Source organism: Chinchilla lanigera, unplaced genomic scaffold (genome assembly GCF_000276665.1).
Source record: "Chinchilla lanigera isolate Chin_1 unplaced genomic scaffold, ChiLan1.0 scaffold00105, whole genome shotgun sequence".
NCBI lineage: Eukaryota > Metazoa > Chordata > Mammalia > Rodentia > Chinchillidae > Chinchilla > Chinchilla lanigera.
In genome coordinates, this window is record NW_004955506.1 from 5749341 (window position 1) to 5765863 (window position 16523).

The 16523-nt window shown below is 49.5% G+C and overlaps 1 protein-coding gene and 1 long non-coding RNA gene across 4 annotated transcripts; one reads left to right on the plus strand and one right to left on the minus strand.

The window, feature by feature from the left end:
* The first annotated feature begins 734 nt into the window (after window positions 1-734).
* Window positions 735-4919, plus strand: LOC102022948. Its single transcript, XR_001231604.1, has 3 exons — window positions 735-774; window positions 3085-3147; window positions 3519-4919. It is a non-coding gene; the product is annotated as an uncharacterized LOC102022948 (long non-coding RNA).
* On the minus strand, window positions 2623-15427 carry Prcd (progressive rod-cone degeneration). Of its 3 annotated transcripts, none has more exons than XM_013506080.1 (5): window positions 14151-15427; window positions 13854-13918; window positions 11622-11697; window positions 11170-11260; window positions 2623-2949 (listed from the first exon to the last, which is right to left on the minus strand). In XM_013506080.1, exons 1-3 carry the CDS (start codon window positions 14222-14224, stop codon window positions 11681-11683), a joined length of 156 nt encoding a protein of 51 aa, XP_013361534.1. In that variant the 5' UTR covers window positions 14225-15427; the 3' UTR covers window positions 2623-2949; window positions 11170-11260; window positions 11622-11680. The 3 variants fall into 3 exon arrangements, with proteins under 3 accessions (XP_013361534.1, XP_013361533.1, XP_005407483.1); XM_013506079.1 differs by having other exon boundaries at window positions 13850-13918; window positions 14151-15426; XM_005407426.2 differs by having other exon boundaries at window positions 11622-11693; window positions 13850-13918; window positions 14151-15417.
* Between the last annotated feature and the right edge of the window lie 1096 nt (window positions 15428-16523).

Here is a 16523-nt window from a genome sequence, read left to right on the forward strand (position 1 = left end):
GATGTGGCTCGGGGATAGAGCCCTTGCCTCACCAAAGCAAGGGCCTGTGCCCAGCTCAGTAACAAAAAGTCAGGGGCAGAATTTACACCTATTTGGAAATGAGTTTAAATTTGCAAGACCATGAATCCCTTTCTGCATTCCCCTCTTCCATTCCCATCAACCCATTAGTAACGATCTCTGGGGCATTTAGTCTTATTTTCTTCTGCATAACATACGGTAATATGTTGTGGGTATTTATTTTCTAGTTTCCACATTTGTTCCCCCACCTGTTCCCAGTTTGATTTTAAACTCTGCAAGAGCAAGAAAGATCTTTTTTTGTTTTTTCTTTTGTCATCTCCTCACAATGCTGGGTTTGGTATTTGGCTGTCTCTGCCCTCAGCAATAAGCACTGAGCAAATCATCATTAATTCGTCCAGCAGGAACTTTGGCTCTTGGCATCTCTGTTTTACCCTTGATGAGAAATTAATTGAAGAAGAATGTGTCCCCTTTCTGCAAAGTTCCTTTCATTTGAGACTTGCTGAGGGAGCTCTGAGAAATTTGCCAAAAGCTGGCTGTGAAACTATTATAGTGAGCGAATGACCTGCTGTAGGCAAAAGAATAATAATAGTTAATACCTTAGAGCATGTACTAGGGGCTGTTCACTGCACTGAATTCTTTACATTAACTCATTTAAACCTTACAGGCCGGGCATGGTGGCGCACGTCTATAATCCCAGCACTTGGAAGGCTGAGGCAGGAGGATTGTGGCAAGTTTGAGACCAGCCTGGGCTAGAAAGTAAGCTCAAGTCCACCCTAAATTGCATAGCAAGACCTTGTCTCAAAAAGACAAAGAACAAAACAAAACATAAACCTTACAACTGCACTGTGAAATACTAGCCCATTTTACAGAAGAGAAAATGGAAACATTGAGAGATAAAGGAACTTGCCCACATTTCTCACAACTGGTAACTGCCAGAATCAGGATTTGATCCTAGCCTTCAGAATTCATGCTTTCGTCAGCACTAAGTTAATTGTTCTGCACCATAAATGAGTTGATCTAATATATAAGAACTTTTGAAGGGCAAAAGGGAAGAGAATTTCTGTTTGCAGGGACAGTTGGGCACACATCAGAAATGAAAGGAGAATGCTGGGTTCCTGCTCCACTGTTTTGAGACCCTTGATAGCAGTAAGAGTGAAGGTGAGAGTCTGCAGGAGGTGATTTTGTTATAGGGATGATATCGCACCTCCAAATGATATAAGGGAAATATTTTAACTCCCAACCTGCTAGATGTCCAATACGATGAGTTCATGTTCCCAAAATTGAAGAATGAATTCTAAAGAACAAAGAGGTTAAGAGCAGGAAATATTTATTGAGGGAAAGAAGGCTCCTGCCTAAGAGAGACAGGAGGGGACCCGGAAAGTGGGTTGCCCATGAGCCCACTTCTCAAAGGAAGCTTTATGCAGCAAAATCACAAGGTTGTACAAGGTGGGACAAAACTATGGGCAACCAGTAAGATTACAAGTATAGTCACTTAGGTAATGCTGATCCAACGGGGAAGCAAGTCATGTAGCAAATGTACGTGGAAAGAATAAGGACCTTTCACGGAAGGATGGTCAAGGAGGTCTTGGTCTCCCACCCAGGTGCCTGATGCCTATTTTAAAATATTGATCATTATTGTTTTCTCTCAGGGAAACATGCAGGTATAGTCATTCCATCTTTATCTTGAGGCCTGGCCTTCAACGAATGTGCCTTCACCCACAGTTGTAACATGTTCTTACCTTCTGCACTGGCTTCTTCAAGGGCCTAGCCCTGTCTGACTGCCAGGTCAGTCTTAGCTGTCTATACTACTTTGGGAAGGACTGTGAGGATCTAGGCTCTTGCAGGCTGTCTTGGCCCCAGACTAGTTGCCTCAGACCCTGTTTGTAGGCAAGGCCATTTTCCATAGCTCCCTACCCTGCCACAGTCACTGTGTAGCTTTCACACCTGATAGGGCACAGCTTCCCCTGCAGTGCACAGTTGTGCTTAGCACAGCAGCATTGTCGCAGCTGATGGGGAGCCACAGGCAGCTGGGCAGTGGCCAAGAAGATGGAACAAAATACAAGAAGTCTTGTGCCTGAGCGCACTCGAGATACAACTATGGAGGCAGTCCAGAAAGAACTAGAGAAACCTCAGAGAGTGAGCAGCTACTCGGGACAGACCAGCTGTGACTGAAGTGTTAATGTTACTGTGATCTCATCTGCACTCATTGCTAGTGAGATCCGGTATGTTTGGGTTTTACAGACAGTGGAATTGTTGTATAGCTGTTATACAAGACTAGTGCAGCCCTGTATTTACTGACATGGGAAGAATCCCAGTCTATTTATAAGTAACAGAAGTAGATCACAACCAAACCGGGCAGGAGTCCCCAGTGCTGTTCAGGGACCCAGGCTCTGAGTGCAAAGGAAGAGTTAGTCAGCTGGTCTGCTGTGTTTAGCAGTCACTGGTAGATTTAAGACATGGTATCTAAAACACACAGTAATAGGAAACAGAGTCGGGGCTGGGGATTTAGCTCAGCGGCAAAAGCACCTGCCTGGCAAGCGCAAGGCCGTGAGTTCGGTTCCTGGTACCGGAGAAAAAAAAAAAGAAAACAGAGTCTTTGCACTGTTGAAGTTAATTCCTTAACCCTGAAAGGAATCTTTAATTTTATTAGTAAGAACACAAAAGAGGATAGATCATATCCCAGCAGCTAGCTGTTGACAATCGGAGCAGTTGCACTGAAGTACATCTGAGTGTCAGCACTGGTAGTGGCCCTTCTGCAAGCTCTTCCTCCATCTTGTCTGCAGCGTGAATCAGGCCAAGTCTGGGAAATTTTTCATGCTTTTAAAAGTAACAACTCTCTTCTGGCTTTGGAACACTGTGAAGACACAATGCTTGGGACTGGTGTGGCCATTTTGCATCCATGAGACTTCCTTCAAAGCAAGAGCTGAAGGCCTATGAAGGCAGAGAGTAAAGAAAACATAATCTAAGTCCCTGATGATTCCATTGAATTGCTGAAATAGCTAGTCCTAAAACTCAGACCTCTTCGGCTCTCTTGTTCTGATTCAGAGATATATTTTTATATTTCAGTATTTCTGAATGCAGGATGTGTTTTACAAGCAATGTCATCTTAGTTTCTGTGAAATACAAAAGGTGAGTTTTAAAAATAAATCTCTGTATTGTTTAAGTCATTTTAATTGGGTATTCCATTAGAGTCAGAATCATCCTAAATGATACTGGCACTTCTCATATCTTTCTTAGTAGGTAAGAAGAATTCCCTGAAAATGAATCATGGCAAAACACAGAAAATGGTTTGAGTGTGTGAGTTACAGTACTGTTATAGTTTGGATGTTGAATGCCCCCCAGAAGTCCACATGTTAAAAAGTTGGTCTCTAGGGTGGCATTGTGGGAGGTGGTAGAACCTTTAGGAGGTGAAGCTCAGTGAGATGTCTTTAGGTAGTAAGGGTGTGGCCTTGAGAGGGATTTGGGGATCCCAAACTCTTCCCCTTCCTCTCTGCCTCTAGGCTTAGGAACTAGCAGTTTGTGCCACCTCCTATCCACCATGATCTGCTGCCTTCCTAGAGGCCCAAAGCAAAGGCCCAAAGTCTTGGACTGGACCCCTCCATAACTATGAACCAAAATAAAATAAAATTAGTGAATTACTTTATCTCAGGTGTTTTATTATACTACCAGAACACTAACATGACCACCACAATACGTTTCCTAAAATATTGTGCAATGACAGTGGAACATTTTTTCATAACTCCAGTGATTTCAGTTCATCGCCCTACAAAGTTCATCATGAAAACATACAGGATTTTTTTCTTCCCAGAAGATTATGAAACATCACCACAAATGTTGTTCATCAAAAAATCTTAGATCACTGAATGTAGTAGCTTTAACACTCTGGAGGAGGAGAACTCTAACAATGTGTACCCTCTATTTATCAAGAATAGAGACCTTGGCATTGTATATAATTTCTTTGAGCTTACAATAATATTCAAGAAGAAAAGCAGTGTATTTCACTCACCTGCTCTGCAGAGATGTTGCCTTTAATAAAACCGTTACTTTAAAAATGGATTTTATAGCAGGCATGGTGGTACACACCTCTGATCCCAGCACTCTGGAAGGCTGAGGCAGGAGGATTGAAAATTCACAGCCTGGGCAGTTGAGCAACTTACAGAGATCCTGAGAATGCAGTTCAGTATATAAGAGGACTGGGGATCTACCTCAGTATGAAAGCCCTGAATTCAGTCCTTAGCTCCACACACACAAAAAAGAATTTAGAAAAATAAAAATAAACAAATTTGAAGAATATGTAATATTCTCTGGCCCTCATTTGCTATTTCCTGGACGCGTCTTTCCATTCCCAGAAATCTGTCTTCTCACAACTGTTGCATAACCTTTCTTGTGGTGGTGTTTGTTCCCTTTGCCTTAAAATTTCCTTCCCCTCATCTCCCCTGCTTGGAAAAGTCCAGCTTATAAATACCTCCTCTGCATAGTCTTGGCTATGATGCTACAGCAGTCCCCCAGCGGTTTGCTCATGACTCCTTTCTTGTGGCTCCTTTATTGTGGCCGGTAGTTTAGCACATGCTCTGCAATCAGACCGACCTGGAGGAAAGTCCCAGCTCTGCTGATTCTAGCTGTGTAACCACAGACAGATTACTTCACCTGTCCGTAAGACCCATTTTTCTCAGCTGTAAAATGGGAGGTGTGGTGATCATCCAAACCCACAGACTGTTTTACAACTGTGCATGCAAAGTACTTAACACGGTGCCTAGGTACAAGATAAAAACCCAGTGAATGGGAGCTCCTGTTGCTTAGACATATTTCTAATCCTCATTGTGCTGTTTGGAATTATTTTTTTCCTGTCTGGCTTTTCTGCTAGACTGTGAGCAAAACAAGGATTGGGTCTTTGTTCTTGTTTTAACTGTGTTGTCATCTTTATTGAGGTATAATATATGTCAATAAAATACATCCACTCAAAATGTGCCATTAGAGTCCAATAAGCATAATCCCTGACACAATCTAGAACATTTTTGTCATCCCAAAGAGCACCTTCAAACCTTATTACAGTCAGCCCCATTCCAGTCCTGGCCCTCCCAGCCACTGATCTGCATTCTGTCATTAACCATTAGTTTTACCTGTCCTAGAATTTCATAAATAAAATCCCACAAGAGGTGTTCTTTTTGTGTCTGGCTTCTCAGTTTACCCATGTTGTTGCTGTTGTCCATAGTTCATGTCTTTTTATTGCTGAGTATTATTCCATTGTATTAACATACCTCCGTTTACACATTCACGTGGTGGTGGATATTTAGGTTGCTTCCAGTTTGGAGCTGTTGTTAATAGAACTGCTTGAACATTTCTGTAAAATATTTTTATGGACACAAATTTTCATTCCTCTTTGATTCACGTTTAAGGGAACATCACACTGATTTCCCAAGTGGTTTTATTATAGGATTACAGTTTCTCCATATCTTCACCTTATTATAGTCACTTTTTAATTTTAACCACTCTAGTGGTATGTCATGCCATCTCATTGTGCTTTTGACTTGCATTTCCCCTGATGATTTATGATACTGAACATCCTTCTATATGTTCATTGATTTTATATATACTTTAGGTATCGTGGCTCCTCCCCCATTTAAAAAAATTTTGCTGTCTTATTATTATTGAAATGTAAAAGTTCTTTACATATTCTGGATACAAGTCTTTCTCAAATATTTGGCAAATATTTTCTCCTATGCTTTCCAAGAGCAGAAGTTTAACTTTGATAAAGTCCAATGGATTTTTCTTTTACGGTTAGCGCTTTCTGTATCTTATTGAAAGGACCTTCTTTTATCCAGTGAGACACCTTTGTTGCTCTGTTTTTGGATTCCACTGGTCTACTGAATGTCCTTATGAATAGCAGGGAATTGTCTCTGGGCAGAGACCAAGGCAGGCATGGGACCATTGTCCTGTGTGCTGCCTGTTGTCAGGTATCTATTTCTTATATTTTGCCCAGTTTCCTGGTTGGTTGTGGCAGAAGCTCTTAATCTTTTTTTTTTTTTGTACTGAGAATCGAACTCATGAACTTGTTCTTGCCAGGCAGGCACTATGCCACTGAACTACATTCCCGGCCCTTAATCCATTTTTGTATCCAGAGTGCCTGGCACACAAGCCCTGCATAAATGTTTGTCACGTGGCAAGCTTTTGTTGGCACGTGCAGACACAGTCTCTCTGGATGAGGAAAATCTGTGAGGGCCCTGCGGTCATCTGGTCCACCCCTTCATTTTACTCAGTGGTCCTTTTCCTGAGGAGGGCACCAGCCCATCTAGATTCAACACAGTTATTGAATGGGGAAAACTGAGGTCTAGAGAACAAAGGGTTGCATGAGCAGGCAGGGCTCAGCTGGCAGAACTAGGCTTCCTAGGCTGGATCTCTGTATGCACTAAGTGCAAGGGCAGGGAATGATACAGACTCTTTTATTACCGTACCACTCCCAACACCTGACACGGTGTGTGTGCATTGTAGCTTCCCAGTACATACTTGTAAGTAAAAAAGCAAATGAATAAATTAATTTCTTTTAATGCTTAGTTCACATGGCTTCTGCATATATTAACTCTGTGTGGGGGTGTGTGTGTATGTGTGTATTCACATAGGGACAAGACTGGTATTCCTCCCCCAGCTCATAGGCTCAGAGCATGTCTATAAATCTTTTGTTTTGTTGTAATTTTCTTAGCCACCATCTAGTCTAACCCCCACTAGGGGGCACATGTATCCCACAGAGAGGGTCTGTAGTCCTTAGATAAAAAGATTTGTTTCCAGCTTGTCCTGAATCCCTCTTGAAGCCACCTTTTTGGTCTCTGTCCTGCATCCTCGCCTCACAAACACAAACAGGTCAAAACAGTCCTCTGCCTCGCACTCCCTGCTCTCCAGCTGGGCTACTGGCTGCCTGTCTCTCTTCTCCCCAGCGTTCTGCCCCTGGTTGTAGGAGGCAGTGACAGTGACTATGAGCGATGACCTTGCTGTCACATCCCTGCCAGGGCCACTGCTTCCCTGAGGGCCACTGATGGATCCTGAGGAGGCAGCTCTTCACTTCCCTCAGCTGGCAGGCAAGCACTGGCCTTTCTTGGGCCCAGAGTCTGATCTGTCCTTGCCTGACATGTCCCTGAAGAGATAGCAGCAGGAATAACCCTGGCAACCCTGGCACCAGCAAAGACATGTCCAGGGCCAGTCCAGGCTCCAGTGTTTGTGTCCTTGTAGACAGGTCACACCTGCAATTTCCGCACCAACCCCAGACTCTGGTCCTTTCTGCCCAATGGTTTGGCATCAGATTTCCCAAATGCAGGCCTGGCTTCACTGCTAGCTGTGAGTGACCTTGAGCAGGTTCTGTGAACTTTACTTCCCTGAGTGGGTAAATAAAGACAGCAATAGTTCCTGTTTCATAAATGAGATAGTGCTTATAAATAAGGCACTGGGTACAGTGCCTCACACGTAAAAATGTTTGATACATGTTAGCCATTATTAATAGCATTATTGAGGTCATCATCCTTATGTTAATGTAAGCCTCAGCATAGGCCATTTTGCCATTTTCCTTGTTTTGCAGCTCCCAAAGCAGCATTACTTCCCTCCAGCTCGAGGGCTCAGGCTTCCTCCTCCCAGTGAGGCCCCTGCAGAGGGGCCCAGGTGCCTGTGGGGTCAGTGGGGTACATGGCTCATGCATTGCGCCTGCCTCAGATTGGGCTCCAGGCCTTGGCCATGTAGGCTCGGGACAGGGCCTCTGGGGCACACCTTCCTCGGGACTGCTTTGCACACAGACACACGCCAGACATTCAAGACGGGCAGGTGCTCTCCCAAAGCCACATCTGCACCCCAGGCTGATGCAGGACAGCAGCTGCTGCTGCAGCTGCCATGGCTACTTCCTTGCTCCTTTCCACCACCTCATTAGCTCTCTGGTCATGTTCCAATCTCCAAGACAGACTGGCAGCAACCCTGAGTGTCAGCCACAGAAGGAGCAGACAGCAGCACCTCCCTGCTCCGGCTGCTGCCCTTGGCCACCCTGCAGCCCTGAGCAGCCTCTTCCTTGTCACTCAAGCTCTGGCCAGCAGAAAGCTTAGCATTCAGATGAGGAGGGAGGGGCATGAGGGCAAATGATGCCTGTCTTCCTCAGCAGCTGAGATGCACTTGGGAAGCAGAGCCAGTGAAGGGAGATATCCAGCCCAAGACCCCAGTGGAAGTGGAGACAGAACTCTGGCATACATAGGGGCCGGGCAGTCCTTGCCAGTACAGGCTCACTGGATGCCCTCTGCCCTCCTCTAGTTTACCTTGTACTTGCCCATCACCTGCTGATTCTATATATGGAGAGGCAGGGCAGGGAAGACCATGGAGTGAGAAGGAAGGAACTCTAACTATTCTGAATCTGCCATGGTGCAGTGACTTACAGTTCCCAGATAAACTGCACTAGCTCACATGTACGGAAGACTTACTAGGTGTGCTAATCACTACATACACTATCAAACCCTCACACCAACTGAGAAGTAAGTACTACTATCTCCATCTTATAGAAAGAAGTAAGCTGAGGCATAGAGACATGCCATAAGAAACCGAAGGTCACCGGGGAGGAAATGGTGGAGTGGAGATTCAGATCCAGATGCTCTGACTCCAGAGTCCTCCCTCTTAGCTTCTTCACTGTTACTTCATCAGAGCCAGCACCCTGAATTAGGACTAACCCAGCGCTTCACTTCAGCTCTCTCTTAACTGCCCTTAGCTCTCTCTCTCTACCAAGCCCCTAAGCATTCTGCTCCCATTGCCAAGCAGCGGCTCTTTCCAAGGAAATGGGGAAAGGACTCGCTCTGTGGTGACAGTGGCATGGCCACAATTTAAGTGACTTCCCCTAAAAGGCTTCACCTTTGACCCAGGCTCCACACCCACCCTGTGATGGGTGCTAGTGGGCCAAGGAGGGGCACTTGGGTCCCAGAGCCGGTAGAGGAGTTCCACCCGAGGGAGGCAACTCTGCAGCAGGAGCTGCAAATGTGCAGATTTCACAGAGAACCCAGGGGTGGGAGAGGCCCCGGGAATAAGAGGCGAGCGTGGGCTGGGTGTGCGGGGAAGGTGTAAACACAATCTGCTCCCACCAAAGCCAGCCTGCTCTCTAAGGGAGAGATCCCCTCCCTCCCAGCCCACATGGCACCCCAGCTGCCAGGCCCAGGCAGCCACATGCCCCACTGACAGCACCCTCTTCTCTCCTTCCTACCCTTCACCTGGAATGGATCCTGCCCAGGCTTCCCAAACGGTGCCGCCAAGGGTGCCACCCTGTGGAAGTGTGCCTAGGCCCGGAGCCAGCCCTGTGTACCTGCTCCATGACCTTGGTCTGACAATTCCTCAGACCATTGGAAGAAGGTGGGCAACTCAGAGATGGCAGAGAGCGGAGGCAAAGATGAGGTGACAGGAACATGGCAAATAGATTAGAGAATGGCTCCGAGGATGGGATCAGGGAACACAGACGGGGGAGGGGGTCCTGGGAACAGCGCCCTCTGGCCCTCAGTCTGGCAGTCCTGTCACCAGGAAGGCTCAGGCCTCCCAGGAGAAAGACAAGCTGACAGGAGCTGAGACAGGTGGCCACAGGCTCATGCCCTAGGTCAGGTGGGTGCTCTGGCTCTGGCAGGCTCCTTCCCCTGACGCGACCTTACCCTGCCTCCTCCCTGCCCTACTTTGAGAGGCTCCCACGGAAGGCTCCTGCAGCATCCGCAGGCTCTGGCCTCCTCCGTCAGCCTCAGAGTAGGTTCCCTTTCAGCTGCTGCATCTCTCACTGCCTCCCCTCAGATGTGAAGCGTGGCTGGGCGCTGCTGTCTAGAGAACTCTTCCATCTCCTGCTGCTTGAAAGTCAAGGGCAGAGGCCAGCCAGGCAGACGTCGCTGCTGGGCTGGCAGCAGGGGGCTGGACCGGGAGGAGAGATGCCCGAGTGGGGGCATGGTGGGGGTGCTTTTGAAGATTAATGGCTGTGAGACAGTTGGGAGCAGCTGCCTGCAGGGTCTGCGCCTGGATCTGTAAGCAAGCGGAAATCTGCTTTGATCTCTGCTCAGGATCAGGGCAGGACTGTAAAGAGAGAGGAATGGCAGAGCAGCTGGGGGCAAAGGAGGCCACCACCATTACTGAGCAGTCAGTATATTGACAAAAACAAGTGTCATGATTTTTTCCTTCCCACACGCTACTGCCCATTTGGAACATGCGCGCACACCCATACACATAGACAACGCATTCAGAAGACCAGCTGGTGACTGCTCCCATCCAGCTGCAGGCAGACACGTCACAGATCCAGCAGGCCTTTCCTACGGATGATTTCAGCAGAGCAGCCAATGACAGGGTGAAGTCTGGGGAGCAGAGAGAGGCAAGTGGCACTGAAAATGGGGACCACCAGGGCAAACTGACAGCGACACAGCCTGGACCACAAGCTGGCCTAACAGAATCACTCTGGAGCCACCACACAGTTGACCAAGCTTGGTGGGTTTTTGTTTTTTGTTTTCTTGTGGGTTTTTTTTAATCTTTTGAGATAGGGTCCCGCTATGCAGCTCAGGCTGGCTTTCAGCTGACTTTGTAGCCCAGGCTGGACTCAAACTCGCAAAGATCCTCCTGCCTCAGCCTCCGGAGTGCTGGGATTACAGGCATGTGCCACCACACCCAGCACAGTTGACCAAGCTAACAGACCTCTCCTTTCACCAAGCAGCTGGAGACCAAGTTAGGTTCTGCAGCCTCAAAGTGAGTCTTGGGCCCCTCCACCTAACAACTTAGGTGACACTGGACAAATTATTTAACCACCTTCTTTTTCCTCATTTATAAGATGCAGACGGTCTGCATGGGTTATTGTGAGAAATGAATTGGAGAAAAATGGAAACCCTTGAGTCATGAGTGTGAGCTCTCCGCTGTGCGTTGATTCAGGATTCTCCTCACTCTCTGCATGGTCCTGCCTCTTGGTTGTACTGCTGGGCTGCCCCGGAGTTAACCTGGTGGACCCTAACAAGCCCCTCTCTCTGGACCTTCTCAGGTTCCTCTGTCCCTCAGATGATGCCCAGGAACTCAAAGGGAAGGGAGCCCAAGAGCAGCAAGCAGCTCTGTTCTTCTTGCCAGCCCGAAGCAGGTCTCACCGAGGAGCCCCATAGCCGGAGTCTGTCCAGGGGCTAAAAGGGAGGAGCCTACCTTCTCCATCGCCTCTTCTCCCCTTCCCCTAATTGCTGTCGTTTCTGAACCCATGGCATCCTCCAGGGCCGGGGACAAATGAAGACTTCGGCTGAAATAGGAAGCCAAAACGATCAGTACTTTCTCCCGTGCCCACAGTCAGGCCAAGAATCTCCAAGGGGACATCCCGGAGCACCCCCTCTTGCTTAGAAGGCTCTAGCAGAATCCTCAGGCCCCAGCACAGCCACCACCTATCCCATACACGGTTCCCTCCTAACGAGCCCTTGCCTGTGGTCTGGAATGCATCAGGCTCACAGTGGAGCTGAACGAAGGACTCCAACTTCCCACTCAGCCTCCACCAGTGACCACCAGAGCCGAAGACAGCCTGGTGTGACCAGGTCTTGAGTATTTCTTCTTCTTTGACCCCAGCCCTACCTTCTGGCCTCCAGGACTCCTGGCCCTGCCCTACTTGCCTGGCCAGCCGATCCCAGTCCCCAGAGTTGAGCCCGGCCTGATGCGGTGAAGGCTTACTTCAGAGATTCTTTCTTCCTAAGTGGAGGAAAACACTGCAGTCAGTGGATTGAATGGAAAGAACAACCCATGCTTCTGGCTGTCTTTTTCCTCCTATCCCCACACCTAGCCACGCACTCAGGTATTAAGGGAAGGAGCACCTAAGAAACAACTTGGAATTTATGACTCAGAACGGGAAAATCTCATCCCTGTGCTATCTCTAGCCAGCCCCCTTTGGCAGCCACCATCAGCAGGTGGTTCCTCCATGTCAGACCAATTTTTCCAGATAACTGGATCCCAAGGAGATAATAGCACTACTTCCTTCTGGCTAAGTCACTCCAGGCCAGGCCTGGCCAGATGGTCTGCAGATTTGCCCTTTCCTCTCCTGCCAGGCCCATTTCAGGCAAAAGAGGGTTTGCTTGAAAGTCAGAGGCCTGATGCTCCCCCAGCAGATACAAACTGGATGGGTGAAGGAAGGACTCGAGCAAGCCCTTCAAATCTCCCTGTTTCTTAATTTCCTTAGCCATTTACAAGAGATGTAAAAAACACAGGTCCTCCAACCCTCTTCTAAGTGAGCAACTATGTGAGAAACCGAAGAATAAAGCACGGAATGAGTGTAAAATAACAACAGCTACCCCGTGGTTACTCTGTGTCTTCACAGAAACCCACAGCCACTTTGTTACTAATGCTAGTTTACAGGAAATAAAATGGTTACATAAATTATCCAAAGTCTCTCAATAAAAGGGGAACCAGGATTTAAATTCCACAGCCAAAATCAATAGTGAGGACCAGCCAGCATTTGAATATCTCCTATGGGTGAGGCCCAGTGAGTCATTTTATATATGTCAGCTTGTTTAATTATTCTCACAATCAGCCACTGTCAGGGTGATCTTAGCTAGCTGTGGAGTCAGGAAGGTGTCTTCAAAATGCCTCTTCGAAATTTTACATTGGGCCTATGACAGTCCAAATGTGGGAGACTTCCAGGACTGAGATGACACACTGGAGAAAGACTCGAGTTCTCTCTCTTGCCAGCATCTACACATCTAAGGGTCACCTTGTAGGCGGGTCTTCTACCCAGAGAGAGACATGGAGGGTCAGAGGCATGCATGCTGACTATACCCCCCACCTGAGGACAGCTGGGTGGAGACACCCTCCCACCACTGAGCCCTGGGACCAGAGGACTTCCTAGGATCTTTTTTCTTGTTCTTTCTTTCCTTTTCCATTACTGAGGATGAAGCCCAGAACTTCTGCACTGGGCTACATGTCCAGCCCTTTTTGTATTTTGTATTTTGTCTAACTAAATCCCTAAATTGCCCAGGCTAGGCTTGAATTTGTAGTCCTCCTGCCTCAGATTCCTAAAGTTCTAGGATTACAGGCATGTGTCACCATGCCCAGCCTCTAGGATCTTTTTGGTTCTGTGTATCAGTAGGGGTGAGAAAGGTCTCCAATGCTAGGTGTGTCCATAGGCACACACAGAACACTTGACACACAGAACACTTGACACAATATCTATTAAGGACACATAGGTCCTTAATAGATATTGGTTGACTTTCTTCGGTGTCTTGTTGGGCTTAGGAGCCTCTACCAAAGAGCCAGGGGAGGAAAAGTCTAGAAGGGCTCACAGTGTCACCCCACCTAAAGGCCACATGGCTTCAGCCTAGGGAAGAGTTAACTTTTGGCCACTGGAGACAGCTTCCTGCCCCAGGGACTGCCCAGCCAATGGCACTCAGTGCTGATGATGTCATGCTCCTCCTGCACCTTCTATTGGGGACTGGACAGCGAATCCTGCTGTAGGTTCAGGCAGTGGAGCTTCTGAGGCGGCAGGTGGGGGCAGAGGGAGACAGAGGGGGAGGGAAGGGCAAGGAAGGGTGAGCAAAGCAACCTGAAGCTTCCTCTGCCTCCTCCCTCTCTCTGCTCCCCTGTGCCTTGCTCCTGACAGAAAGTACTCCTGGGGACGGCTAGCACTGGCGCTCAGAGAAACGAGGCAGTGCTGCTTTGCTCCAGAGAAGGGGCCAGGGGCTCACACAGGGGCTCTTCTCCCCTCTCCCACCTAGTGAAAACAGACATCTGGCCGGCCTGCCAGGCACATAGGGTGACCACACACACACACACACACACACACACACACACACACACACATACAGCTTCCATGGCAGCCCCCCCTCCCCTCCCCCTGACCGTTCCACTTCACCTGCCTGAGGACTGTAGGTCCGCATCTGAGTTGCTGCCCATAACTGCCCCATCCACTCCACTGGGTTCTCTGTGGGAGGGAAGAGCAGGCAGGGAAAGCTATGGGCAGTGCCCAGCCCTGGCCAGCCCCTCCCCATAGCCCAACCACCTGGGGCTGTGGGGCAGAGGCTCTGACAGTGACCCACTGGGGATTTCTGCAGTTCCCCTCCCAGCCCGCTGGAAGTCAAGGTAGCTGCTGCCCACTTCAGCTTGGCTGTAACCCAGCAACCTGCCCCACCCCCATAACCCAGTCATTTTCTCACGGTTCGACCCGGTTGGCGAATCGGCGGCGCCAGAGCATGGCCAAGGTGCTGAGCAGGAAGAGGGTGGTGCACATGGCTCAGCTGCCCCATCCCCCCAAAACCAATTCTGCAGAAGGCCCCAGGCCAGGGACCAAATGGCCCTGGCCAGCTCTCACAAGCCACTGCCGTCTGTGTCTGTCCTGAAGCTCCTGCTGGGGAGGATTAGGAGGATCAAACTGCTTAGTGGGGTCAGCAGCCCTGACCTTGTACAGGCTGATTAACCTCACTGGACCCAGGATCTCCCCTCTCGTGGCCAGGTGTATCAACCTCCTTCAGGGCAAACATATGTAGATTTGGTATACAAATCCTTGGGCTGTCCTCAAGGGGCTGCCAGTCTAACCCAATAAGCAGTTCAGTTAAACAAGTAACTGCAGTCAAGTAACTGAGGCCCCATGAAAGACCCCCAGGGAGCACTTTGGGAGTTGCAGGCATCCAGGAAATCTGCAAAGAGGAGCTGCGGGCATTGGAACTTGCAGGTCCTCAAGGAAGAACAGACCCTCAAGAGACTCTGCTGGGGCTGCAGAAATAAAAAAAAAACAAAAACGAGCATCTTCCAGTAATAAGCTGAGAGCAATGATGTCAGCGGAGGCAGCGGGAGAGAAGGAGAGGGGAAGGATATTCAATGATAGAGCCAGGAAGATATGGGCGGCCACAGAGTGAAGGGCTGGCTTGCTTCCATCCCCTGGTTAGCCCTCTCCAAACTTTTCTGATCCCACACCCTCCAGTAAAAGGCACAATTTAAGTGTGCACTCACAAAGCAGATACAAATTATACCTTACATAACTACCTTATATAATTTTATAAGGTATAAACTTATACGCTATATACTAATCTACGGACACATTCTTATACCGTAAGCCATATATGACATGTGTAAAGAATGAAATGAGATTTCTCCTGGTTTCCCACCCTATCCTGGGGGCCTCTTGGGGGAATTTCGACACCAACTATGAGAAACTATTAGAAGAGTTTGGGGTGTGTGCAACATGGAGCCAGCGACAGACCTGCCGGGACACCAGTCTGACGGTGATGGAAGAACCTCGCTCCCTTGCACCCCGCCAAGACCTAAAAAAGCATTCAGTTTTCCGCCCCTTGTGAGGTCCATCCCATCAGGCACCTAAACCTTGAGTCCCAGGGAGGGAACTTGCACAGCCAGAGGAGCAAGGTTTCCCTGCTTCCTTTGGCTCTCAACCTTGAAATTGGATTTTAAAAATAAAAACATGAACCAAAGTGCAGAGCACGGCCACCTGGCAATGCTTAGGCTGTACAACACCCAAATGTCGTGCAGGATAAGGGTCACCAGGGAACCTAAGAGAGAACCAGAGACTCCACGGGTACTGTGGCTTTTGTGTCACGCGCTGCAGGCCCTGTGTGGCCTTGGGCTTGCACCGGCTGTCTAAGATGGAACTGGCCATCCGCAGGACTCAGCAGCTGCCTGAGGGGTTGGGGGCTCGGGAGCACAGTCCCCACCTCCGGCCCAGTCTCACCCTCCCTAGCAGCCTGCCACGATGAAGGATGAAGTGTGTCTCCTGGCCAGGGCCCTGGGACCTTGGTGGGGGCTGTGATGCCTGCAGGGCCTGGGCCTTCCTCAGGACTTGTTGCCCGCCAGGGCCTCTGTGCCATACTCGGGCCTCTCCTTGGGACTTCACTCTGCCATGCCAGGTCCGGAATGCAGGACAGCCGGCTCTGGCCGCCCATGGCCGCCCGTGTCACACATTAGCCCCCTAGCGATTTCTTGCCACTGAGGCGCACTGAGGGAAATCGGGTGTTGGGCAGGAAAGGATCGCAGGCCTCTGCAGTCCAGAGGCAGGAGCCGGCTCAAGTTGAGACAGCCGGAGCGGTAGGCAGCCTGGGAGACGGCCCCAGTGGGGTCCACAGCATAGGATCCGGGAGCGGCTGCTCGGCCAGGCGGCTAGGTGGGGGGCGCTTTTCGAGCGGTGAGGCTCGCGTTCGCCCCCTCGGGCGGGAAGCAGGCGGCCACGCCGCCAGTGCCTGGGTGTGTTTGACTTTGAGCAGCCAGTTCGTGTGAAGGGTGCTTATGAGCGCACATCCAAACACCGCTCGCAGCCGGAGTCGGGACACACTGCCCTCGGTCCCGCGCCCGCCGCAGCGCACTCCTGTGCCGCCCGCGCCGCCCAGCGCCGCGTGACCGCCGGATCCTCCCAATACCCTACCGCACTTCGGCCACACCTACCCCTCGCCCCGCCCGGCAGGGACCGCGGTGGCCTTGCGGGTGGGTGGGCGAGCCAGCGCCAGCCGCGTTGATCGCCCCCACCCTGCTCAGCCTTCACCGTGCCAGGATCGGTTCATCGACACAGAACTGGGGTTTTGGAG

Excerpts from the sequence above, each read along its gene's own strand:
- Prcd (XM_013506079.1), bottom strand. The coding sequence starts at position 14,224 with ATGTGCACCACCCTCTTCCTGCTCAGCACCTTGGCCATGCTCTGGCGC. Across the intron at positions 13,919-14,150 it reads TTCGCCAACCGGGTCGAACC|AGAACCCAGTGGAGTGGATG; the intron begins GTGAGAAAATGA and ends TCCCTCCCACAG. Across the intron at positions 11,698-13,849 it reads GACCTACAGTCCTCAGGCAG|GAAGAAAGAATCTCTGAAGT; the intron begins GTGAAGTGGAAC and ends TCCTCCACTTAG.